The following is a 27,161-nucleotide window of genomic DNA, read 5'->3' on the forward strand; positions in this document are numbered from 1 at the left end:
ACCATATCTGACTGGCCCGCTAACACGCAGGTGGAGGAAGCATCAATCACCAGGAGCAGCAGATAACAGAATGGATGGGAGAGAAGCATTGATTGAATCCTTGGGGGGCTAAACCAAAGTCATGTTAAAGAAGGGGGTTAATGCTTCAAGGGCCACTTGAGGTCAACGGAGGCGCCAACGGTAGCCAACGGTGACAATCGAGCGGCTTACAGAGGAGAATGGCAGAGGCATGTTACAAGGTCACCCATGCCAGTCATGTCCTTGATAACACATCATTGATTTTAGGAGAAAAAATAAAGCAGTTCATGTGTGATTTTTGCCTCAAACAGTATTATTAAGGACCGTGCAGATGACTTTGACTTTTGTCCACTTCAGTAGCTGAAGCGACGTCAATCATTGACTGCTGTATGTGAATCAGATTGACCAGTTGTTACCATCACTGAGCAAACATTACTTTCTCTTCATGTTGCAAGGTGTCTCAAAGTGTGGTAGTGTACACATTTTCCTGGCATACGAAACATCCCTGGTTTGATCCTGGGAAGACACACAAATCCCTTGTGATCCTTGTGATTAAGGGAGCAGCTGAAAGTAGTTTCTTCATTTGAAAGTAAAGTACTTGAGGTCACCCTCTATCTGTCTAATGTGCAACAACCATTTGTGCCATGGAATATGGGCTAAGGTGACTTGAAAGTGCTTTGCAAACTGACTGCACTGAAAATATTCTGAATATTTAACTATAAAACACCAATGTGTTGTATCCATAGATTTGGTAATGCTGGCTGAAAACATGTGGCCTTACTGCAGTTACACTAAGATCTATGGGACTGTAACCTCCATGTGGCAAGGGAAAAAAAAAAATCTGTGGTTGCCGAGTAACTGCATTTAAATTTTTTCTCATTCGGCAACTGATTGCAGGCAGTCGAGGTGACCCACTAGTCCATCAGAGAATGAGCGTGCAACATCCTCAGCCTCTGGGTGACGCCTTTTGATCACAAGGTGACTGCACACTTTGGCTGTTGGGAGTCAACCTGCCTCCAAACCATCGGCCTGACTTGCACAGACTACACTCAGACACACTGGCGAAGGATTGCAGTCCGTCTGCGCTGTCTGCAGAACATACAGCACTCAACTTCACTGGTTTTCAACTGGTTGTACTCTGGTAACATTCCTATATAAAATTAAGCTTGTCTAGCTCCTGTGTCATTAAGCAGTTTAATCTGATTCCTGCAGCATCTGTTTCACTATTTGTGGAGGATTTTCTAGATTTCAATTTTAAATCTACAAGTTTCTGGCCGGACTCTCCGGAATTTCCGAGTATGCAGTTGTTAACAGAGTTGCAATTGTTGACAGTTTATCAGTTAACTGCCACATTATTACAAACAGATTGCATATAATTGCCAACTTGATCCTATTCAATCACAAACTGATAGCAGACTCTGTCTTATTACCATTTTATTTCCGTCTTGATGCACTAAAGTTACTTTGAAGACAACAAGTGGTCACAGCCACTGTTTTCCTGAGTGTGAAGCATCATTGTTTGTTTGTTTTTTATTTTAAAAAGTGAATATAAATATAAATAATCGTTAGATCACAACCAATCCAATGCATTTCAAATAAATCTAACTTCCCTTTTGGGTTGCAACCAGGTTGCCCATTTTTCCTATGCACAATCTGATTGTAGAGATTATTACAGATGTGCAAAGCCAGCTACTTAATTGACTATTACTGATAAGCTTTTTAAGAAAAGTAGTAGAACTTCAGTTGAGAAAAGGTAGATTAAAAAAAACTAACTCAGATACAATTATGTGAATAACACTGATTCTGTCAGGGATCCTGGGTCTGAGCGACCCAGGATCCCTGAGCAGTTATGGACTGGTTATATTATATGTATTTTTGGTGTTGCTGCCCCTCTTCTCCATGTTTGTAGATATGAGTGTGTGTGTGGGTGCAGGTGTGTCTGAACTCTTGTTTACAGGCGCCTTCAGGCCTGGTGGGTGTGGCCCTGCTAGAGGACTGGCCACACCCGAAGCCACACACCTGCTGCTGATCAGGGCTTGTCGGGGGAGCTACTTAGGAGAGTCTTGGCGCTCCCACCGACGCAGGATCATTACGTTAGACTCCCAAGTCCGTGTGTGTGTTTAGGAAGTGCAGATCGTGTGTGTGCCCGTGGGGGTCAGTGTTTAACGTCTGCCTCTATTTTGTTCCTACAGGAGGAACGTGGAGAGGAAGGGCAGCATGCACAGGGTGTACAGAGTCACGACAGCGGGGATCACGAACACGGACGCCACTGGAAGACACACGCGGGAGCCTTGGGGAGCACGGGGATTAATTGTGCATCTATATTTACCACACTTTAAATAAACGCACTGTCTACACACAGAGCTCCGCGCCTGGGTCCTCCTTTCCCACATCTCCACAGTCTGCCAGCCAGACCGTGACAGATTCATGATATGTAACAGCATCCTGCATTTAAAGATGGAATTTACTTTCAGTCAGTAAACTGGTTGACCTTTGACTATAGTGTAGTCATTCACCACATTGGTTTACATGCTTCTGTCTTTGTTTTCTAGGCGTTCACCTTTAACTAGTTGACTTGATTCTTTAAGCACCAGTGTGCATCTACAGAAGAACAGGCCAAATACAGACAAAGCATTCAACATTCACTCAGGATTAGATTTGTTGTTCCAAAGAAACGGAATCAGAGGGAGCTCAGAGGATGTGAGCCAGGGTTGGTGATTGTTTCAGTCGGGGATCACTGGGATTGGACGCAGGAGGGATAAAGTAGGCATTGATTAGCAGGGACTGGTTGGGATCTGGGCTCATTTCATTGGCTTACCTTTTTGTATCTGGGGACAGGAAGCTGTTTTGTTCCAGAAAACATAAAGCACCAAGACACAGAGTCGATGACAGCATGCAAAAGAGTAAGGTGGAGAAGAAAAAAAAGAAAACATTGATCATATGAAATTAAAGTTATAGGTGACAAAAAAACAAAAACGTGCAAACAACAGAGGAGAAAAACAAAAACAAAGCAGTCTGCAGTGTTTCAGAAAGATTTTTTGGTTTACACAGCTCAGAGCGCTGCTGAAATGCCAAATGTGGAAACAGTCTGAGTGGAAAATAAATGATTAAAGCAATAGTGGCTTTGAATGGCCTGTTGATACAGTGAATATAATTGAAAATCCATTAATTTATTTGTTTATATTTGGCTATGTTAATTGGATTTGAGACAATAGTTAGTGACAGTTTGAGACAAGTCTGAGTTACGCAAACAGCTCTGTGTTGTTGTGCTGCTGGAGACTTTAACACAGCAGCTCACACAGTATCCAGATCATAGTAGAGAAAAATAGGATTTCAACACATGCAACATGAAAACACGTCCATATGGTGAGAGGGACACCTTCAGTGGCACTCATGGCTGTTTCTCACAGTCAGGAGTTAAAGTGGGCTGGAACTATTTAAGACTATGTTATTAATAAGTAAATAAGTCTGAGCGGTTGATTCATGCTCTGTAATTTAAGTGAGTTTATTTTTCAGCTCATTTCTTTTCTGGCGTGGCTCTTTTGTGAGCGGGTCACTCATTTCATAACCCCTCATTAATGCCGCTGTTGTGACAAGGTCTGTTTGATCGTTTGCTAACCTAACCAGCAAGACTTTTGTGCCTCAACAAAAAAACCAAGGAAGGATTTCACAACACCCTGGATGAAAATGTGCTGCACTTTCTATCTGCTACCGCTGGACATGCCTTCCAGTCAATACTATGGGCACACTCAACCCATAATCCTCCTAAAAGACATGCATTCTCTTTTTTTTTTCTTTTTTTTTAAATGACATCAGAAACAGCAGTATGCGACATTACGTGATGGCAGAGCTTCAGTTCATCCTTTGTAATTTTTTTTTTTTTTTTTTTAATAAATAGGACAGGGGGAATGAATGAGAGAGAGAGGGGGAGAGAAAGAAAGAAAACCAAAGGGGAGAAGAGACGGTGAGAAGGGGGGGGAAGAGAGAGAAAAAAAAAAGAACTCCTGGATCACCTGTATGGAGAAGAAAAAAAAAAAACAAACAAACAAAAACAAACAGAGGAGACAGCAAACAACAAAGAGCAACATAATAATAGAGAAAACAAAGCACCATCACAATAAACTAGCTAGTCATAGATATCAATATTTACTAAATAATAAACGATATTGTGCAGCACGCAAGATAGACAGCGCACAGTGTGCTTTGAGGCAGCAGCCAAGAAAGCTTTAGTCCGCGTCTGTGAATACCCATGTGTGCATACCTGTGTGGATCAGCATGCTTGCATTCCAAAGGTTTCTCCATGTAATGATCTGCTAGGGAGTGTGGGGGGGCCACAGCCCCGTCCTCCAGGGTGTGAAGCGGGTATGGAGGAGATCAAAACTCCAGACATCCAGAGGCCCCCAGAACACAAGAGACCATGGAAGACCAACAGAGGGGCAGCCGCGCCACTGTCCCAGTAAGAGCTGAGGAGAGTCCCAGATGAGGGCTCGCCCAGCAGCCGCGGAGCAGAAGTCAGGGGGAGTTGCAGTGACGCGCCCGTGAGCTCCGCCGGCCCCCAGCTGCACCTGAGTGACCGAGCCCTAGGCCGAGAGGCCGGGGGCACCCACCTCCAAAGGGGCCCGAGCGAGCCCCAGGCCCCAGGCCCCGACAAGCGGCCGCCAAGGAGTGAGCCGGTGTGTACCCGGACGCCCACCCCCAGACACAAAGAACCACCAACACACCGACACCTGAGGGAGTCCGCCACCGGCAGGGGAAGCGGTGGTGGGTGGAGATAGGCCTCCAAACCTTGGAGGGCCTGAGGTGTCCCCAGAGAGGTGGCGTCTGATACCCAACCTGACATATAGACACAGACATACAGGCACACACAGACACAAACATCCATTCCCACCCTCATGCTCTCATATGCACTCACTCCACACTCAACCAACGTGGAGACAGACATAAAGAGACGCTGTACACACAATCACACTCCCCAAGCATACTCTACAAACCGGGTCTAGGTACCCTTGCCCCTGGAGGGGGGAATTGCACCCAGACCCAGGTGGTGTTACCCTTTTCCCTGCGGTGGGGAGAGGCAGACCACCCCGACTCCGCAGCAGCAGGGAGGCCCCACACCCCAGACCGCAGTCGGACGGCCAACTCCTCCTACTAGCCCTCCCGCTCCAGCAGGCCGCAGAGAATGGGGGTGGGGGAAGACTCCAAACCTCCCTCCACCCGCTCATTGTAGTGTTGATGCATATGTGTTCTAAGGTGCAATTAAAACCCAGGAGGGCATGGAGCTACCTGCCAAGGAGCAGCAGGTAAGCGCATAGTCCCTCCTGCTAACCCTCAATGACTAAGTGTATTTAAAATTGAGAGGTGGGCAACGACGTCAGGGGTGGGGTATACACCCTGATGGTGATTTGGACTCCGTGATTGTGCCCACCCCCAAGATCCTATATGTATGTGTAATGAGAGTGTGAATAATGTGAATGTCTAAGTTGTGGGATAAAATTGAGGCAGAGGCAGCCAGAAGGGGACAGGGGGGGGGGGGGGGGGGTAGCCTCCTCTGCACCCTGGTGACATACCCCCACTCCAAGGCCCTGCATGTGTGGGTGGTTGTGGAGGAGCGGGAAGAGGGAGGCAGCTGGAGATGGGGAGGGAAGGAAGGGAGGGGCAGGTAACCCCTCCCTGGGGCCAGCTCCCCCGCTGACCCCAGTAGGCACTCCCACCCTCCGCGACCCGCCAGGGAAGGGGGGCCCAGGCCCATCAGACCGGGGCCCAGTGCAGTAGCGCCCCCCGGCTCCACAGAGCCCTGGACAGTCCACCCAACCCCACCACAGAGAAAACTGCACCCACCCCACCAACCACACATCTTCCAGACTACATAAGACGGTAAACGCCCAGGCTGAGATCTTCCTCCACCTCTCCTGTATCTCCCCCTCCTGCAGAGAGTTCCTGAAGAGAAGAAAGCTCCTGCAAGATGTGACCATCCCCCCCACCAGTTGAAGAGCCCCCCAGGCGGCTCGACGCACCGGCGGCACCCTGCTCCAGGGCCGGGCCCCATGCACCCACCCGCCCACAACCCCGGCAACACACCAACCAGGACCCAAGCCCCCGAGGCCCGGCCCGGGCCCCAGCCCAGAGACGGAGCGCCCCCAGAACCTCACGCCCATCCCGGACCCACCCAGGGGCAGCCAGGTTGCCAGGTCAGTAACCCACGTCCGTCAGCACAGACCCTCCCCTAGCCCCGCTGCACGCAGCCGCGAGGAAACAGTCACCTGAGAGCCAACAGAGCCCTCAACCGGACGTGACCGCTACCCCGGGTTGAGCCCCCCAAGGAAGATGCCTCCGGGGAACCCCCCGACGCCCTAAGCCTGTCCCTACCCCCTCACCAATCACAACAGTGAAGGCGGGACCAAACTATGACCCCCCACCCCCACTAGGTGATGGAGCTGATAAAAGGGGCCCAGAGCAATTGATCTAATGTGGTGGCAGAGGCTGTGTCAAGACTAATGTAATCTAATAGATAATTTCTATATTGGTTAGAATTAAGATTATTTTTATTTTTCCAGTTCATGAGGACTGTTTTCTTGGCTATGCATAGGGCAGTGAAGATCATATGGGCTATATTCTTTTCTGAAGTGACATTATCTAAGCTGCCCAGTAAACACACTAAGGGGGAGGTTGGAATGTTACATTTCAGACACTTTGATAAGTCTTCACATATCTCGCGCCAAAACTTTTGCACTGGTGGACAGAACCAAAGAGCGTGGATGTAATTGTCTGGTGTATTGCCTTGACAGTGTGAGCAGTTGTTGGAAGATGTAAAGCCCATCTTGAACATCCGATGACCTGTATAGTGCACTCTATGAAGTATTTTGTATTGTATTAATTGCAGACTGGGATTTTTAATTAATTTAAAAGTTTTTAAGCAAATCTGAGACCAGAAGTTTTGGTCTAGGTTGACTGATAAATCTGCTTCCCACTTTGCAGTAGGAAGGGATATTGATTCATCTAATTTAGAAAGTGTTCTGTATATTTTAGATAATAATTTGGGGGATTTAAGAGTAAGAAAATGTGCCGCACTTAGTGGTGTTTGTAATTCAACTTGACTGAGGTTAAATTTCTTTTTTACTATGGATTTAATTTGTTGATATTCTAAAAATCTTGTCTTGTTGATCCCATATTGTTCAACTAGTCTGTCAAATGGAATAAATTCTGTTCCCTCTAATATATGTTCTAAGTATTTAATTCCTTTACAACTCCATTCTGGGAAATTAATCATATTATTGTTTTGTAATATGTCAGGGTTATTCCAGATAGGTGTACGTTTGCATGGGATTAATGAAGACTCCGTTATTTTTAGAAACTCCCACCATGCTGTTAGAGAAAAGCTGATGTTGATACTTTTAAAGCATTCATGTCTTTTGATGTTTGAGCTAATAAATGGTAGGTCTGAAATCTCTAGATCCTTGCATAGTGCCTGTTCAACATCTAGCCAGGGCTCAACTAAGAAGGTATGTTTTAACCATTCTGAGATGAACTGAAGCCTGTTGGCTAAGAAGTATTGGTGAAAATTAGGCAGATCTAATCCTCCTCTATCCTTGGTTCTTTGTAGCGTTTTTAAGCTAATACGCGGGGGTTTATCTTTCCAAAGGAATTTGGAAATATATGAATCCAGAGATCTGAACCAATCTTGTGATGGTTTGTTAGGGATCATCAAAAATAAGTAATTTATTTTTGGCAAGATCATCATTTTTATAGTGGCGACCCTTCCCATGAGTGATATGGGTAAAGATTTCCATCTAGTCAGATCGCCTTCTACTTTCTTTAGAAGTGGGATGTGGTTTAGTTTAGTTAAGTCTGAAAGCTTAGGAGAGACATTAATACCTAAATATTTAATATTTCCGGATTGCAGTGGGGCAGAGGAAGAGTTATGGAAGGAGCAGTTAATGGGGAGAACTGTAGATTTTGGCCAGTTAATTGAATAATCTGAAACTCTTGAAAACCAGTTTATTAAAGTAATTACCTCAGAGAGGTTGGTTTGTGTGTTTTGCAGAAAAAGCAACACATCATCCGCATAGAGACTGATTTTATGTTCTATGTTCTTACATTTTATGCCCTTAATTGTTGTAGCCTGTCTAAATGCTGCTGCTAGAGGTTCGATAAAAATTGCAAAAAGTGAGGGGGAGAGTGGGCATCCCTGTCTGGTGCCCCTCAGGAGACAGAAGCTGGAGGATGTCTGGTCATTTGTTCTGATACGAGCCGTTGGGGAATTGTATAATATTCTTATCCAGTTTATGAAAGAGTTTCCAAAACCAAATTTGTGTAAAGTTGCGAATAAAAATTTCCAATTAACTCTGTCAAATGCTTTTTCTGCATCTAGAGATAATATTATGGCTTCGATGTTTTTATCGTATGAGTAGTCTATTAAATTAAGTAATCTACGAGTGTTTGTTGAGGAGTGCCGACCTTTTATGAAACCAGTTTGGTCAGGATGAATTAAGAGGGGGGTCATTTTCTCTAATCTCTTTGAGAGAGCTTTGCAGATTATTTTAAGGTCTACATTTAAAAGAGAAATTGGACGATAGCTTGAGGGAAATAAAGGGTCTTTGCCTGGTTTTAGCAGGAGACTAATGTTGGCAGAATTCATATTTGGTGGTAGTCTGCCCTTTTCCTCGATTTCCTGCAACATGCTGTGGAATACTGGTGCCAAAATTGTCCAGAATTCTTTGTAGAATTCTGCAGGGAAGCCGTCTGGACCTGGAGCCTTATTATTGGGCATACTTATCAGGGCTTCCTGGAGTTCACTTGGCGTCAGTGGCGAATCCAGTTCCATTGCTTGACTGTCTAGTAATTTTGGAAGAGTTACGTTGTCAAGAAACAGATCAATTTCATTTTTAGATGGGTTTATTTGTGGTGAGTATAAAGTTTCATAGAAATCCCTAAAAATGTTGTTTATTCTTCCAGGATCATATATTGTGTTCCCCGATAAATCTTTAGCAGCACATATAGTTGTTTTTTCTTTATTTATTTTTAGCTGGTTAGCTAGAAATCGACCTGATTTGTTACTGTGTTCAAAATTCTGCAAGCGAAGTCTTTGTATAAGGAATTGTGTTTTTTTATTAATAGTTTCATTTAATTCTAGTTTTGTTTTGCATATTTTGTTCAATGTTTCCTGATCTTGGTTGCACGCGTAGGCTTCTTCTAGTGATTTGATGTTTTTTTCTAATTCCTGAATATTTTTGTTTTCTTCTTTCTTTTTGTGTGATGAGAAAGAAATTATTTTACCTCTCATCACAGCTTTCCCTGCTTCCCATAGAACAGAAGCAGATATTCCGGGAGTGTCATTAAAGTCTAAATATGAAGTCCATTCCTTTTTAAAGTATTTAATAAAGTCTTCATCTTTAAGTAGTGATATATTAAATCTCCAGTTTTTACTTGGCGTAGTGTTATTCTTGTGCATTAGTGTTAAAGATACAGGAGCATGATCGCTGACAGCTATAGGATGAATCTCAGTGTCTGAAATGTCACACAGCAGTGAGCTGCTGACCAAAAAATAATCCAGACGAGAGTAAGAGTGATGAACATGCGAGAAAAAAGTATATTCCTTACTGGTGGGGTGAAGAGAGCGCCATGCATCGCAATGACCAAAGTCGTTCATATACTGTTTGATTATATTTGTGGACTGCCAATTACGCTGAGTTCCTGTTGTGTTGAGCCTATCCATTTCTTCATTTAGTCCAAGGTTGAGGTCACCGCCAAGAATGAGTGTGCAATCAAGGTGTTCAGAGAGTGCACTAAAAAAACCGTGGAAGAATGAGGGTTCATCAACATTTGGACCATATATACTAACAATACATAGTTTTTTGTTCAATATTGATAGTTTAATAATTAGAAATCTACCCTCTGGATCTATAACTGTATCGAGTACTGTAAAATTAACATTTTTATGTATTAAAATTGCTACTCCCCGTTGTCTAGAATTATAACCGGCTGCAAACACGTTAGGAAACTCAGGTGTTTTAAGTTCATTTAAACCTGTGACAGGTTTGTGAGTTTCTTGTAATAAAACAACATCTGCCTGTAGTTTTTTAAGCTGGTTAAATATTTTTAACCTCTTTCCTCTGGTGCCAGCTCCATTTACATTCCATGTGACAAACCTCAGCATGCCCTTAATTGTGCGTGTATGTCTAATGATGTACGCTGGGTGTTTCGTTTAGACAGGTGGAGAGAATATGGAAACATCCCTTGTTTGTAAATAGAAAGACATGCATTCTCACATTTTGATTCTCATCCCTGTCATGCATTCATATGTGCAGGTCGATGAAGTGGGATCACTAAAACAAAAGATTAGGATATCTTTGTTTTGCTAGCTACTGACACAGAGCTATATTCCTAGTTAGAGAGAACACGTTCAATATGAACAGGTGATCGCTTCATTGTCAGACATGACAAAAAGAAAGTTTGTTTAGTTACAAATTTGTTAATTTAGTTTAGTTAAGTCAAAGTTAAAAGATCACCCTGAAAAGGTATCTTGTTAATTCATGTTGTTAAATGTACTTGACATTAAAGAATGTGTTAGTTAAAAGCTGTGTGAGAATCCTGGACACTGCAATTAGAGCAGGCTGCAGAACCAAGCTGCTTACAGTATTTTGGTGACTCTTGTAGTAATAACATGGCACTTTGATGGGGTAGGACATATTCACTGTTTGTTTAAGAGTAGCAGTTACCAGCTTGAATTCAAACTTGCATTGAAAAGCATGGCATGAAATAGGAGTATGATTAATCTGATAACAATCTTAATATTGCTCCACAGAGAACAAATAAATCTATCCAAGCTCACAGTAAGTAAAAGTTGCTTCTTTGTTTGCTTGTTTGTTTCTTTGGCCAGAGCTGGGATCTGGTTAGCTAAGGTATGTATGGACACCTACCCTGGGTATTCCTAAGCTGTTTACCACAGGACATTTTTAAGCTTAAAAGGAGCAGAAATGTAAAAGCAACATATTATGCTCTAACTTGTGTTTTGACTCTGGGTATCTTTGTACGATGAGCCCTCGTTCCTGTATAAAGACACCATATCAAATCTGCATATCCACCAGCTGCATTGAACAGTCTTTTCTTTTGAGGTTTTGCAGATTCTGTGTCCACTAACTAGGTTTCATTGACTTGTCAGCATGATGACAATATTGGATCAGTCGGTGAACCCTTGGCAGCCACCTGTAGCTCTGCAAAATGTGTACTCCCCAACCAGTTGGCAAAACCCTCTTTGTGATGGGTTTGACATATTGCATATTGCTACGGCAGCAGTGTGAATGGATGTGATGGACTTGTCTACAAACACGGTCCAGCTACTCTGTTAGCTGTTGTGAAATGTGAAAGGTGCCACACACACCGAAAATAGAGGAGGTTCAGTTTCAAAGTAAAAGCTGCACCTTTTAAACATGTTAACATGTTCACTGGAGCGCTGAGGCACAGCTTTTACTTTGAAAGTTAACATTTTCAATTCTGGTTTGCACTTTTTCAAGTTGCAATGTCGCTCATAGTTAGTATGTATTTGCAGACAATCAATAAGCATTAGTCTCTCCCTTCAGAGGCAGATTGTAGTTTACTTTTTAAATATTAGTGCATATTTCATGATTTTGATTATGGATGCATTGAGTAAGGATATAATTCTGAACATCAAGAAGGCATGCTGCAACCTCCTGTTTTCAGTCATTACGTTAAGCTAAGGTATTTATCTCCTGGCTCCTAATTTATACTTAACAGAAAGAAGACTGATATTAATCTTTGGGGGGTTATTCTAAGTTATTCTAAGGATGATGACACACAAACAATAAATGACCTTAAAAGCCTTCATTGACAAATAACATTTATAATTTATCATTTAGCTAGCAGACACTTGCGGTCTAAGGCTTTACAGCACCAGATATGAATAACAATTGATTTTGCTGCAGCCATGATATAGCAGCTTCTTACTCCATCCTTTCTGAATAGTCTTGTGGGAATGTCTGCCGGACACTTTATCAATATTTACAGCTGAAATATGACAAGTTGAAAAGTACGAAATGAATAATTTCTCTAATGTTTCTGATGTTCCTCCGTTTACTGTGATGTGGGGAATAAAAATGAAGACAAGTTGTTTCATAAACCCTTATTATGTAAAAGCTGTGACATGAAAACAGTTGCAATTATTGATAATGAATTTTTGAAAAAGACCAAAAATATCTCTAAGAAACCAAGTGTGTGTGTGCTCTCACATGAGTGTGTGTACTAGGAAATAAAAGGAGTCTCTGCAGCAGAAAGAAGAGACTGGAAGATTATGTGGAGTGTTAATGTAGGTTTTAGTGTAGGTCGTGGTAAATTAGCAGGTCTGGGTTTTGCAACTGCATTGTAAGACAATGTGAGGCTCACTGATAAGTGCAAAAAACTCCAGAAAAATCACCAACTGTGTTTCTTCCTCACAGTGATGTGAAAATGATTCAGCAGCTTGTAAAACCACCTTGAGCAGCAGTAACCCGAAGTCATCATTTTCTTTATGACTTTATCAGTTTCTCACATTGTTGCTGAATGACTGGAAGGTACCCAGGCTGCAAATCAAGCCCTCCACCACTGTGCTGTGTTTTCACCAAAAATGCCACTGTCCACATTTAGCTGACATGTGGAGTCTTTATAAGGAGATTGGAGGGGTTGTGTTGGCGTAATTTGCAGCTAGCATGCCATGGTGCACATCCCATTTGGACCTTTAAAACACACTGCACACACAGCGGTAACCCTGATCACTGACAAGTGATGACCTAGGAGTGACCGATCAGTTTCCCTGAGAGTGATTGGCCACTCAGTGCATCACGGCACACTCCAGAAAGGACACCTTGTTTGCAACTGAACCATGCGAGTGTCATGTCTGAGTGGAGTAGGCAGGAATGGTGGACCCAAAGTGCAGACTCACAGAGGCAAAAAGGTGAACTCAAATGCAGCTTTATTGCTGGATAGCAAAAAAACAAACAACTGGCTAAACTGAGAATACAGACAACTAAACAGGCAGGCTGATGGAACACACAGTATGGGATGAGGGAGATCACAACATACACAGCAAATTCAAAAGTGTTAAATGTTTTGGTGTTAGTAGTCTTCTTGCAAAAGTAGAGTTAATTTTACTCTAAGTAGAGTCACATTCTTTTAATGTAACTCTGAGGTGTAAAATGATAGTAGTTAAAACCGAGTGTTAAAAATGAGTGTTTCTATGTCAAATCTGGAGGTGTTACAATGGAAACATTAACTCTTGACCTCTTAACTCTGAACTCCTACAGGGGCTATGACACCAATAGAGTAAATTCACAGACTCCGCCCCCAGCACCATAGGCTCCAATCGAAGCTGAAGTGAAGCCGTTTCAGAACATTTTGCTCTACATATTTGAGTTGTTTGCCATGCTTGGTAAGTCATTTTTTCAAAGATTGTTTCAATTATTATTATTATTAGCAAAACTGAAGAACTAGAAATCACAGAGCAAAGAGCTAGAGCAAGAAATACAAAACTAAATAATAGACACACTAAGTCACCGTCTGTAGACAAACAGGTTTGTTCCCTAACACCGAGTGCCTTTGACATAGTGGTTTAAATTGGCATCCCAATAATGAGAACAGGCTACATCTGTCCAGTTAATTATTCTCTATTTTTACTCCTTTTTATTGTAATTTTAGCGTATTTACATTTTAAAATGGTTCACAGAAACACCAGGATAACATTATGTGTAAGCTGAGATAATAGTTGTATCTCTAAAAAAGAAACAAAACACATAAATTTGTATTGCACAGGAGGAGGTCGGCTTAGACCTGGGAAAACAGTTGGGGAAACCCCGACTGACGATGCTTTCAGTATTTATTTATTCTCCACCACTGTTTCGAAACACACTTCAGTAACAAATTCCTTAATTTCCTAGATTTTTGTGGGTTTTTTTTTGCAAGTGCAGGATTTGAAACAGGATTTAAATCTACGCTTTGACTACACTTCCTTGCTGAGTGAATTGGAGTGTTGTGAAATTTGTGATCCTCTGACTTTTCATCTAACTATGGATTTTGTACGATGATGCGCTCAGACTCACTGTGTGTCTTTCTCATGCCTGGGAAAAGATGATCTCAAAAGATGATCCAAACACACACGCGCACACACACACACACACACACACACACACACACACACACACACACACACACACACACACACACACACACCCCATATCCAAATACAGGCTAACTAAAAGAGTGGGCCCCAACACTGAAATTCAATCATACAAGAGATATGCCATCATTCCCCACTTTAATGTGTTAAAGTTGTCCACCTGATGCTCTGATTCCAAGGCGGCCGCTGTGTCTCCCTCCCTTTCATCTAGCCTGTTCGACCCTGCTCTGTGCAGGCTGAGACTTGTCTCTCCACTCTTCCTTCACACTTTACCTCTTTTCCCTTTATCTCTGACTTTTGGCTAACTGACTGTTTTCTAGTGTGAGAGAAACTGACTAGATGTAGATTGCTGACAAAGTAAACCATTCTCTGCAAATATTAAAGGGGGAATATACTACTGTTTCAAAACAAGAAAAATGAGGAAGTCTTACAGAAGTGCAAGCATGACTAGCGGTTCTTTAATATACAACAAAAGCAGGAGAAATATATTTTCTTTAAACCCTCTGTGCTTTCTAAACAATATGCATTTGCAATAACTTGCAATACCGCTCTGAGTGACTCGAGGAATATGATGTACCGTGAAAATAACACTGATGGCAAAGATTTGATAAAGCAGTACAGCAACCCAGAGATGAAGCCAGCAGTGAAGAAAGCAAACAGCCCCTTTTGGCTATAGTAACCTTTCCATGAAAGCAGGTTTTCAAGAACTCTGGAAATCCAGTTCCTGCAGGAACCTACACATGCACTTTGCTTGGTTAAAAGGATAGGGACAAAATATTGCACTGAAGTTTGATTTGGTATGTGCAACATTCTTTCAGATGGCAAATTGGATGCTGCTATCTATATGAAGTCGAGAAGAATCTGCAGCAAATCTGAGGACAATCTGACCGGCATTTCCTACCATGTGCCAAATCTTCGGACAGATGGATAGACAAGCTGATAGACCGCCTGGTATGACGTGCTACTACAAGGACAAAAAGGAACAAAGGCGTTGATTCATTTTTAAACTCTGAACATGTGTGGCTCGTGTTGTGCTTTGCCCATGGGCCTGCAGATCATTCTAGCAGGCAACGAGGTGCAAGAACCTTTTAGATCTGAAAGAAATAACCCAGATCAACTGTGACTGTTACCTGCTAAGATAATAAATTGGAAGAGTCAGGTGTGAGTGGAAGCACTAAGAAGCAGTGATTGTGGATTCCAGCAGCCGTCCGGCCTGCTGTGTCTGAAGTCGGGGAGATCAAAAGCTGAAACAGCACTCAGTTTTCAGGTGCTAATAGATTGTTTCTCATATTCAGCGAAGTATAATCAAAAAGTATAATCATCTCTTCTAAAAAAATAAAGGCTATGAGAGACTTTTGAACAAACAAGCAATTCGTTTTTACAAGTATTGTGAGGACATAAAAGTTGAGGGGCCAGCTAAGGGGGCAGGGCTATATAGGAGGTGGGCAGTTGCCCCCCCCCCTTGCCCCCCTGTAGAGCCACCCCTGATTTGATTACACAACTAATGCATTGTCACATACTTTTATTTAGCTTCTGTGCTTTTCCAGTACACAAAATAATGTTGTAAAATGTGATATGTTATAGAATAATTAAAGTTTCAGTTCAATTCAGTTTTATAGTGCCAATCTACAATAGCAGTTGCCTTAAGGTGGTTTATATAGTAAAGTAAAGACCTTACAAAAATATAGAGAAACAGAGAAAACCCCAACAATCATATGACCCCTATGGGCAAGCACTTTAGCAAGAGTGGGAAGGAAACACTCATGAAACTGTGAAAGACAAATTATTTGTCTATTATTATGTTATAATATTATAAGTGTTCTCTTACACGAGGGCAGTAAGAACTTAAAAAGATGTTTAAAATGGCACTTTTATAACATTACCGCATCTTATTTTAGGCAAAGTAGATGTACTAAAATGTTAATATAAATAAAAACGCCTGTTCTGAATTCTAAGTGTAACATTACCCAGTCTGCCTCTGCTGGAACTAGTCAAACAATAGTGGTCAGATGTAGTCAGCATTAGAGAAAACACGATACCAAAAACTTAGTAGTAGGTACCCATATGAGTAGACGATTCTTAATAATATGTTTATCTCAAGTATTTAAACAAAAACTGCTTTATCAGAAAGTTATATTAAATTACTGACATCTTCATGGGTCATTTATTTAAAATGTTAGAATTATATTTTGTTGATAGGACACAGTGATTTTATTAGTCAGAGTTAAAGCGGCGCTATCTCGGCAGCTGAACTAACTGCCATCTTCCATATGTAGTTTCTACAGCACCATTTGTAGTTTTTTTTCATGGGCTTGCAGGCTTCCTTCTGTTTTTGTTCAGCATGTAAGGACCAGAACATTTGTAGGCGTATATTGGCCCCTTCAGTTCTGGTAGAATAGCTGCTTCAGTACTTATACTGCCTATGATGGTATGGTACCACAGAAAAACAATTCTTGTTGTGTTTTCAGAATATCGAATGGAACTGTGAGTATCAGTTCTGGTGACATCCTGTAGTCAGTGTTGTAGTATGATATATTTTAACCCAAATCAGTCTGTTTTACCAGAACTTACCATTCAACTGGATGCTTAAATGTAACCAAGCAGTGTCTGAAAATGAAAGTAGTAATAAAAACATCTCGACATCTGAAAACAGATTTGTTCTGTATACATCCTCACTACAGGAGGTAGAGTTTCAAATATGGATGGAAACAGTCACATATTTTGGGTGGGCACTGACATTCTACCTCTTCTACTGTTTAGGCTGTCGACGTGTTGGTATGAACTTCTTCTGAGGAGGAAATTTACAATCTCAAATACCAAAGTAAGACACAAAAATTGCACATTTCCTTTGTGGCTTTAAAAGTAGTGACCTTACTGAGCTTTATCAGTATCAACTAGCTGTAAAACAAAGAGCATCTCTATTGATGGCCAAGGTCTCGGAGATGAAAACTGAGTCATTCTGTGCCCTTTGCTAAAGTCTCACCAGGGGTGATGGAAATGAAACACTCCAAAGAAAGAGATTTAGAGAACTTATTTGTCAGTACTTGAGTCATCATGATGCCACACATTCTGACTGCTTCAGCCAACAACCATGTAGAGGAAGAGCTCCCAGCTCTGAGCTATTTTTGTCTTTCTGGCCATCTACATGTATGCACTCTCTTATAATGCATTAAAGCCCAAGGAGGCTAAATTAATTTATTTCTCTCAAGTGAGATAATGGATGTGTTCTGATGCACTTGGCTTAGTAAGCTTCCTGGGATGCTGGTTCTGCTGAGGGAAGGAAAGGAGAGAAGTTAACGATGTAAGACCTAAAACTTAATAGCTTCTTTCACAAATGTTAAAGCCTGATCCTGTGATGTTGTAGCCCACCACTGCACTGATAATGTACAGTAATGGTGAACTCCCGTCAGATCAGGCGATAACCTTTTTAGTGAATCTCCCACGAGTCACGTTTTTTAATTACCTGTGCATCTGCAAGCTGCTTTGCAACCCATCACAACCCCAGTTCCTTCATTTTGTGTTGTGTACTCGCTGATTCGTGTACTGGCTGTTGTCACTGACACGTGCTAGTGTAGCATTTAGCTTGCTTCAGTACACTTCTCATGCTGTTTACACACATATCTTCCCCTGTTTCCTCAAACTCAAGTATATTGCTTCCACCTTGTACCACGTTGGACTTCTCATGAGCCATATAAGGAATCCACTATGTATTGTTTTTACCTCAAAAACAGGATTTGCAGCACTTACAATGCAAAACTTCTTGAGGATGGGACAAAGGGTTAAGTTATTGTGTTGTCACATTATAAAAAACATGAAAAATGAGCAAAACATTTTAATAAAGCCTACTAACACCCCTGATAAATATACAGTTATGGAATGGCTATCATATACTTACATAAACCTTAATGAGGAACTGATCAATATAACATTACACAATCCAGTCCCATAAAATAATTATTTCCCCGCCCTTTAGCTCCTGGCTGTTGACATTTATGTCTGCAAAAATGACCCAAAATAAATCTTCAACAGTTCCACAACTCAAAGGCCAAACTGGTGTATGAATATGTTTTCTACAACGGCTGTGTCTTATTCGAGAGACTATGGTCGTCACCCTGCACTGCGCAAACCTAAATCCAAAATTTCACTGTAGCAAGCATGTTAGTTTTCCACCCCTTCTCCCAAAGACCCAATCACCAGCTTAACCTGCAGTAATACAAGCCAATCATGCTGTCTCAGCCATTAAAGAAGCTTTAATGTTAGCTGTGTCCCAAAACCTAGGCCGCATCCATCCAAGGACCCTGCCCTCGCAGTCTATGTGGGCGGGGTCCTTCGAAGACCAAGAAGGGTGGAAGTGAGCGGCTGTAAAATTGGACAGTCTAGCCTTCAGATTTGCGTCACCAGGTGTCTCGGTGGAGTTTAATAAACTCAGCCGTCTGCTCCTTGCTATCTAAAATATAACAGGACACCGGCGTAAAGTCTCGAACATCTCGCACTTCTGTTTAATCGGTTTTCTGTTCAACATTTATTCAGCTGTGTGAAAACTATAACTTTAATCTCAGCCAAACCGATTTACTGAGGAACAAATAAAACACTGAAAAAAGCCAAACAATAACATTTGTAATTATCTAAGTGACTTATATATCATGTTTAACCTGAGTAAAATGGTAATGGTAAATGGCCTGTATTTATATAGCGCCTTACTAGTCCCTAAGGACCCCAAAGCGCTTTACATATCCAGTCATCCACCCATTCACACACACATTCACACACTGGTGATGGCAAGCTACATTGTAGCCACAGCCACCCTGGGGCGCACTGACAGAGGCGAGGCTGCCGGACACTGGCGCCACCGGGCCCTCTGACCACCACCAGTAGGCAACGGGTGAAGTGTCTTGCCCAAGGACACAACGACCGAGACTGTCCAAGCCAGGGCTCGAACCGGCAACCTTCCGATTACAAGACGAACTCCCAACTCTTGAGCCACGATCGCCCCAATAGAAGTAGAAAAAGACTGCGGGGGGTCTGAAAATGACGTCCCGGGAGTCCCGTGTTCTCGGCGGCTATAGTGAGCCTTGACCATCCAGACGTCTCTGAAAACATCGGAGCGCTATTGCAATTATGTGATCTCTTGATAAATGGAGCAGATAAAACTAAGTAGCTGCCGCCATTATTGGAAACTGGAATTGGCTGGGCCACGCTATGCATTCTGGGATAGGTTGGGCCAAGAAGGATACACCCGGCCCATCCTTCAAATCCGGGGAAATGAAGGACGCATTTGTCGGCCGCATTTGGAGCAGCCTTCGAATTTGGACAGCCTTCGTCGCCTGGCTGTGATGTAATCGGCCTTTAATAGTGGCCTACCAACGATGCGGCCTAGGAATTGGGACACAGCTGTTGTGTAGCTTTGCTCATGCGTAGGAAAGGTTAAACCTGCAGTGGGTTAGAGGTTTGATGCTTTGCTGATGACGTGAAAGTTACCTTGTGAAAACCTTGTAAAACTTCCAGTTCAGTGTAAGAAATTTGACAAATATATCCATAACTGATGGACAAGTACAAAGAAGTCTAACATATGGTTGACAGTAGATGAATTTCCCTCGTTTAGAAGGGCTACAGGTCTTTATAAAATCAATAACCAACCAATAACAGCCCAGAGAGTCATCATTGCTTCTTGCTATAACATCTGTATCTATACCTGGAACTTAATGGAAATACTATTTGAAGTCAGCACATTTCTGGTTTGAGTAAGTGCTAGTTTCCCTCCCCTTTTGCTTAGTGACATGCCTGCCATATGGAAATTAAGTTCACTTCAACATGATAGAAATCAGAAAGGTGAACTCACACATGGTTTTATTAACAGTCTGAAGATTCAAGGCGTAATGCCAAAAGATCAGTGGGGTTTTTTTTCTTCAATGGTATAAAAAAAAAAAAGAGAGAAAAAGGTTTTTAATCACAGTAATTTTGCCTTGTAAAAGTAGCTTTCGTAAAGGTAATCCTATCAAATAGGTCTGGCTCTCTTCTTGTTGACATGTCACGGCAAGAATTTAATTAAATGTTAATAAGAGAGAGTCTGTGGGCTTTTGTGTCCTATTACCTTCATACTTATTGCTTGGTTCAGAGCCTTTCAGTTCCACTTACAAATTAAAAGTAGATTACTATGTGTAGCGGCCAAGAAACCCACAGACCTCTTATATTATGTGTACAGTTTAACTGAAAACGGCTCTGCAGCAGCCTCTATAAGCATTAATGAGTGAATTAATTAGTAGAAAAAGGAACTTCACACTGCGTGGTAACTTGTTTCTGTGCAGTGGAGGTACAGTGGATAACTCATTCATCCCAGAAAACAAGTGACTGAAGATGATAGATTATTTGCTTTGTGATAGGAGCGTGAGGAGATAGAAAAAAATGCCATGGTAATGATTAGTGACTTAATGGATGGGAAATTATGCAGATAGCGTTTTGTTGCTTTTGTGCTGGGTAAGTGAATAATATCTTAAAATACTGTGGGAAGGTTTCCGTCTGCTGATTGAGCTGCAGGGCGAGGCCTCTCTAATCAAAAAAGCTATGAGGAGCTATGAAGACAGCACAGACAGTGCAGGGTTCAAATCCACCAGCCTGCCGGGGCTTTTCCGTGCTGAGCTTCCTTGTTCTCCCTGTGCCTGCATGGGTAACACAGCTTCCTCTCACAGTCAAAGACATGCATGCTAGATTAACTGGTATTTCTAAATTGACTGAAGGTGTGAGTGTGTGACACTATGACAGCTGGGATGAGCTCTAGCCCTTCCCCTGCTACTCTGAGTTGGATAGAATTACAACAATTTCAGAGAACAAATTTCTGGAATAAGGCCTGCTTTGAAACTGTGGCTGCTTTGGCTGCAAAAGACTTCTGGTCCTGTCAAAGTCTAAAGGAAAACGGCTCTTGAACTTGACTTTGACTTCCATAAGCACTTTCATGATGAGTTCATGGACTCAGTCACTCGGTTTGGATTGCACTGAATAAAATCCAGCCAATTTTGTAAATTCTGCTTAATTCTGTGTTTGGGAAAGGAGGGTTATCAAGTTTATCTCCACTGGTTAATGACCATAGATAATATAAAATATGGATGCAGCTACTGTGAGCTCACCCATTGGTTTCTGATGTCTCATTCTTAAGCCTCGGGCGACAATGAAGGGATGGTCTGACTGTGAAACCACATGCTCATTGGCTAACAGCTTGTAGTTTGCCAATTAAATTAAATTAAATTTGAGGATATAATTTGAAGCTGATAAAAACCCAGAGAATGTACCACTCTCTTTAAAACTAAGTGAGAATCCTTTAGAAATGCCTCTGTAGTGCACACAGGATGAAATTGTAAACAGTTTCACAGTTTTACAGTTCGACTCTACAGTACTGATCTTTTATTTGCATCAGGTTCTTTGGCTCTACTTCAGCCTCCTTTGTTTTCCTCTCTTGAGAGGTTCAATGTGATTAAGAGTAGTTGAGCAGGTAGAGTTGAGCCCTTCTGAATTTTCTACATTTGACCTGTTCCTCTATAAAAGCCTTTTTATACCAGTTAAATTCAGATCTTTTGCTATGTTAGAATAATTATCTGATCAGCAGCCTTTTCCACTTTCTTCAACCTGTTTTGTTTGTTTATGTCATGTTGTCAGGTGACCTTTTGTCAGCTTCGGCAATGGATGGCATTTATTTTTCTGACCAAATGCCAGCTCGTCTGTGATAATAGGCACTGTCACGTGCGCTGTCACGGCTGCACAGAAAAAAAAAACCCTGTGCCTGCTGCACTCTGCCTCTTTAGCCGCCAACATCAATCCACAGAAGTTTAAGAAAGTTTCCCAGTGTTGATTTTGTATGAATCTCCTAATCTTCATTAAGCCACAATCCATAACATCTCATTAGAAAAATCCTCAATTGAGGCTGAAGCTGAAGTTGCTATTGAAGCTTGAAGCTTGAAGCTTTGGCAGAAAACCCAACAAAACAATCTGTGGTTAGAAGGATCAGTAAGGGGTTTAGAAAACAAATTAAATCATGGAAATTGCTATATACACTATTCAAGGGAGAAAAATCGTTTCCTCTGCTTGGCTGGTCGGCAGCTGAAGCCTAGGAGCCGAGCGGTATAGAAAATAAACACCATAAATCAAGATGGCCTGATGCCCACTCTGCTGTCCAACACTCCCGCCAAGACAGGCTCCTCTGATGCCCACTTTCCTCCATACCAGCTATTCACACAGACAGATAGGAAGAGTTATAGCTGCTGACGGCAGCCATGGCTGTCAAAACCATCACTTCATCACAACAACCACAAGCAAGGGATCGAGCGAGGACGACACCTCTTCGCTCAACCTTTATACATCAGATAAAAATGGTGCTTTTATTAAAAATGAGATATGGTTTATCTCAGTTTGCTATGTTTGGTAATTATGTAGTTATCGAAAAATTTATCAATGCCACTGCGGCGGTCCCTGCAAGCATTTTCACAGTATTCTCACAGCTACAACATTAATATACAAGGAAATACAAGGCTATAGAGATACACGATATAAAGATTTTTTAGGGATGTGTAAAATATAATCAAAAATTTTGTAATTAAGAACAAAAATAGGAAAAGCTGCGTTTTTTTTTTTTATCGGTCATTTGGAAAATCTGCAGGAAGAGTTGAGCTGAATTGACAGAAGCTCAATGGAAAGACACAGGAGTTAATTAGTGAGAAAAGCAGTATTTAAGAAACTTCCAACAATTGAGAGACAAGTATGGCGAACTCCTGAAGGTATGCCCTGAATTTACCAGGAAAACAGCTGGATGTGGAAGGTAAAACCTGCATTCCCAGCAAACAGCAAGAAAATGAGATGAGAAAAACGGGAGCACCTCAGAAAACAAAGGATTTACAGTGCAGTATATTAAAATTTACCCAGGAATAGGAGGAAATAAAAAGTAAAGGTCTGCTCTAATATTAGCATTTTTTAATATGTTGGGGTTTTTTAACACTAAAGGCCACCAAGGGAGAAAATACTACTTCGTGCCCTCGAAATACTTATTTGTGGCCACGAAATACTATTTCGAGGGCACGAAATAAGTATAACGTGCGCACGAAATGCTAATTTGTGTGCACGAATTGTGTATAACGTGGCAACGAGTTACGCATTTGTGGCAACGAAATACATAACGTGTGCACACCATATTGATACAATTCCTGGACAGCTGCGTAGAGACATAAGCATAAGAGACGGTATGATTGAGTTTTATTTTAGACGTAAGTACGACCTGGATGCCGGGATAGATTTTATTGTCAACCAACTGCAAGGGCCTGGGAAGGATCACGGTTATCGGTCAAGTGTTTCGTGCCCACAAATTAGCATTTCGTGCGCACGTTATACCTATTTCGTGCTCTCGAAATAGTATTTTGTGGGCACAAATAAGTATTTCGTGGGCACATTATACCCATTTCGTGCCCATGAAGTAGTATTTTGTGGCCACAATTTATTTATTTTTTGGACCATGTCATCAGAGGGGCTCCGTAGGTTTGATCTCCACCAATAACAAACATATCGGACTCTTTAGCTGCCTAAATCCCCATTAATCAACTGAATAGTAGCAAATTACTTCAGAAAAAAAAAGAAGAAGACATTTATTGGCGTGGTACCATTTATGATCTGGTTTTTAGCAATATGCTTTAGAAATACTTCTGGGATAAAAATAGTTGTAAGTATCTCTTTCACTTTTTTTAACAGTGGGATGTGTTAAGTTGCTATTCCACAGCCTTTTTGCCAGTATGTGTAGGTTGACACGAGAGGCGGCTTCTTCAAAAATATTTAACTCGACAGTTATCTTACCGAACCTGAGAAAATACTGAAAACACGTCAGCTGGTTTGTATCGATCTGCCCTTTATAACCTCGTTAGAAAGTAGTGACAGATGGCTGCGCAGTGAATCCTCTGTTCATCTAAACCAAATGCAAGGCAAACACCAACAAAGCAGAGACGCTCGACTGCGAGTGTGCATGCAAAGACTGCAAAATCTTGTAATAGTCATCATCATCAGCATCGTCTTGGTAGCTCACCTTGGCTTTGTTAATGGTGCAGTGCAGTGCATTGTTCTCCTGGTCATACAGCAAACTGAATTCCAAGGTTCCCAGTGTAGCTGTAAAGACAGAGAAAGAAGCAGGAAATTAGTCTTAATGGCACATAAACAGAGTTGCCGGGGGAGAGAAGACATTCAGCTTTGCTTTGATTTGATCATTATGAAGAAAAGAACGCATTTCAGCCACTAATTTCTTCTTCAACATGTAACTGTAAGAAGCAACACAGAAGTAAACATAAAAGAAAGCAGCATGAATCTGAGGGGGATCCAGTTATGTACTCAGGGCCACGCCTTAATCCTGTTAACAAAAATATTTTAGATTTCATAATCCCAATTTAGTTTGATTGGAGAACTGAGGATAAACCCTGGGCTAGCATCGTTTTACTTTGCAATTCCCATCCAATGTGGTCCAACCTGTTGCTCTTAATAGAGCAAAAACTCATATCCTGCTGACCCGTGAGTGTACTCTTCACAAGTTGACCACATTGTAAGAAAGTGAAGAGGAAGGGTGAGAAAATATGTGTTTAATTAGAGAAAGTGGAGCAGAAAGCTGCCAAGTGCAGAAAGCTAAAAAACAACATCTCTTCTTTGCAGGTGGGCAGCTCAAGTGTAAAGAAACAAAAATGCGAAAATCAGCGTGCGTATTTCAGTTGACGTCTCGGATAAAATGGGCTTTCTGGGTGAAGCAGATTTGAGGCGTAACCGTCTCCATTTTCATTATCAGTTTTACTCCTGCTCTTTGTTCTGCTTTTCTCTGCTTCTGTTTTTCTGTGTAGCACTCACTAGAGGACGGACTTCACTGTGTGAGATTTTTCTTCTGTATTTTTCCCCCGTTGTGTTCTCGTCATGTAACTTCATCCCAGCCTGTATATTCTATCCTTCCTGCTGCACTTATCTGCATGTAAAAAATGTGGCCTGGCCACCTGCCTGCATATGACCTGCATATTTGATAAAGAATTTGGATTTGGAACTTCACCCTGGTCTCCTTTGTCTTGCGTTTGACTCTCCCTCCTTTTAAAGCCATTACAATTAGTACCTACCATTAGGGCAAGGCTGCTGCTGCTGCTTCTGAGTAGTGAATTGGAACAATTTATTGCATGATCTCATCCTTTGTCCTTTCAAAATGCCAGGTGAAAAGGGACTCCCATTTCCTGGATTGATCAAATGTTGATAGAATAAAATAAATAAATAAAAGAAACGTGAAAAGATGTGTGTGGGTTTCAAGAGACCTCACACACTCTAAATGATTGAGCAGTTCGTAAGGAATAAATTCAGTCACACTTTGATATTTATGAGCAGGGAACATTAGTTTCATGGTTTTGCAATTGTACTTTTAAGTATTACCACCTCCCCCACACTTTACCTCCTCTTACAAACTCGTGCTATGTGGGAAGAAACACAAGCCGGCTTTTCTAGAATGATTTTATATCCACGGATGGACGCACTGAACCGCAATATCGCAACTGCAGTGAGAGGGATAAGGAGTTTTGTATCGGCATTGTTGGGCTCAGCCAATAACATCTTGATTAAAGAACTGTAATGTCCTTATCACAACCACCGCCAGTCAGCGGCGGGACATTGGAAAAACAGCATTCTGGGATTTTAGACAGAAAAATTTAACTTTTGTTTAACCATTTGTGTTCACTGTTGATTTTTTTTTTCACTACATCATAAACTGTGGATGAATTTTTATTTACCCAAAACTGTATGATTATGTTTACACAATAATATCAGATAAATGAAAATTTAAAAAATCCACATTGTGTCTGAATGTGGATACTTTCAGCACACTTCCATGTGGTACAGTATCCACTCCATTGCATGGTTTGTGAGCTTGACAGGGTAGTGCTGTCAAACCGAACACACCAGAAATGACAACAGCAACACCTGATTCTCAGCTACCACATGGAAACACACTTATTTATCCAAATATTTAACCAGAGTTTAAGAATGAAAACATAAAAGTGAGAAAAGTTGTGTAAAACAACTCAAATAAAACTATACAGAACTCTGCTGAAGAATAAAAGCGGCTAATGCTGGAGACGTCCACATGTGAAAGGGCACTTTGTTCCACCGTCTCGGAGCAGCAACTGCAAACGCCCGATCTCCTCTGGGCCTCGGGACAGCTAGGAGCATTCGCTCAACAGACCTCAGGGATATAGAGGAAGTGTGCAAACTTAAATGATCAGAGAGTTTAAAAAGGTGCCAACCCATGCCATGCATATGTAATTTCACTTGCATGTGTCTTTTAATAACCGTGCTGAAGTGTTTTTGGACCAGCTGCAGTCGGCTAAACAGAGACAAACCGACACCTGAAGCAATAATCAACTCGAGATGACATAAAAACATCATGTGCTCTCTCAAAGTCTCTGAAACAGAGGAATAGCTTCCCTTTTGTGAGATAAAAGCAGCTAGTTTTAACGACAGCATTAATGTGTTTGTCAAAACTTATTTTGTTCCTCATCCTTAATCCTGGTCCAGTATATTTAGGTAAGGTTCACTGGTGTATTTGGTAGAATTATATGAGTTCTAGTTAAATATAAGGGTAGGCTAGACCTTCAAGCCTGAAAAAACATAAAGAAATTATACTTCGGTAATTGGCTTGACGGGTATTTCAAGCTTCACTATTCACCCACAGAGACATACCTCCAGTTAGTTACAGTATTTATCAGCAGTTCATAACATTTTTTATGTGGTTGCAATAGTGCAACAGCTATTTACTGTAAAAGATATGAGAAGAAATGAAAATTAATGGCAACTATTATGGTTCTCTTAGCTTTCTGTCGCATGTATATAATGGTAAATGGCCTGTATAGCGCTTTACTAGTCCCTAAGGTCCCCAAAGCGCTTTACACAATCATCCACCCATTCACACACTGGTGATGGCAGCTACATTGTAGCCACAGCCACC

At 41.6% G+C, this 27,161-nt stretch overlaps 1 protein-coding gene across 2 annotated transcripts in view; it reads right to left on the reverse strand.

The window, feature by feature from the left end:
• Positions 1-27,161, reverse strand: part of doc2b (double C2-like domains, beta) — a 188,730-nt gene that overhangs the window by 76,185 nt on the left and 85,384 nt on the right. Inside the window, exons 2-3 of one of the 2 annotated variants that reach the window (XM_004551167.3) lie at positions 24,231-24,310; positions 2,837-2,860 (exon numbers count right to left, since the gene is read on the reverse strand). In XM_004551167.3, the coding sequence (XP_004551224.1) occupies positions 2,837-2,860; positions 24,231-24,310 (104 nt within the window). The remainder of the gene's footprint in view (positions 1-2,836; positions 2,861-24,230; positions 24,311-27,161) is intronic. The other variant, XM_004551168.3, reaches the window with a different exon arrangement.

This window comes from Maylandia zebra, linkage group LG10 (genome assembly GCF_041146795.1).
Source record: "Maylandia zebra isolate NMK-2024a linkage group LG10, Mzebra_GT3a, whole genome shotgun sequence".
NCBI lineage: Eukaryota > Metazoa > Chordata > Actinopteri > Cichliformes > Cichlidae > Maylandia > Maylandia zebra.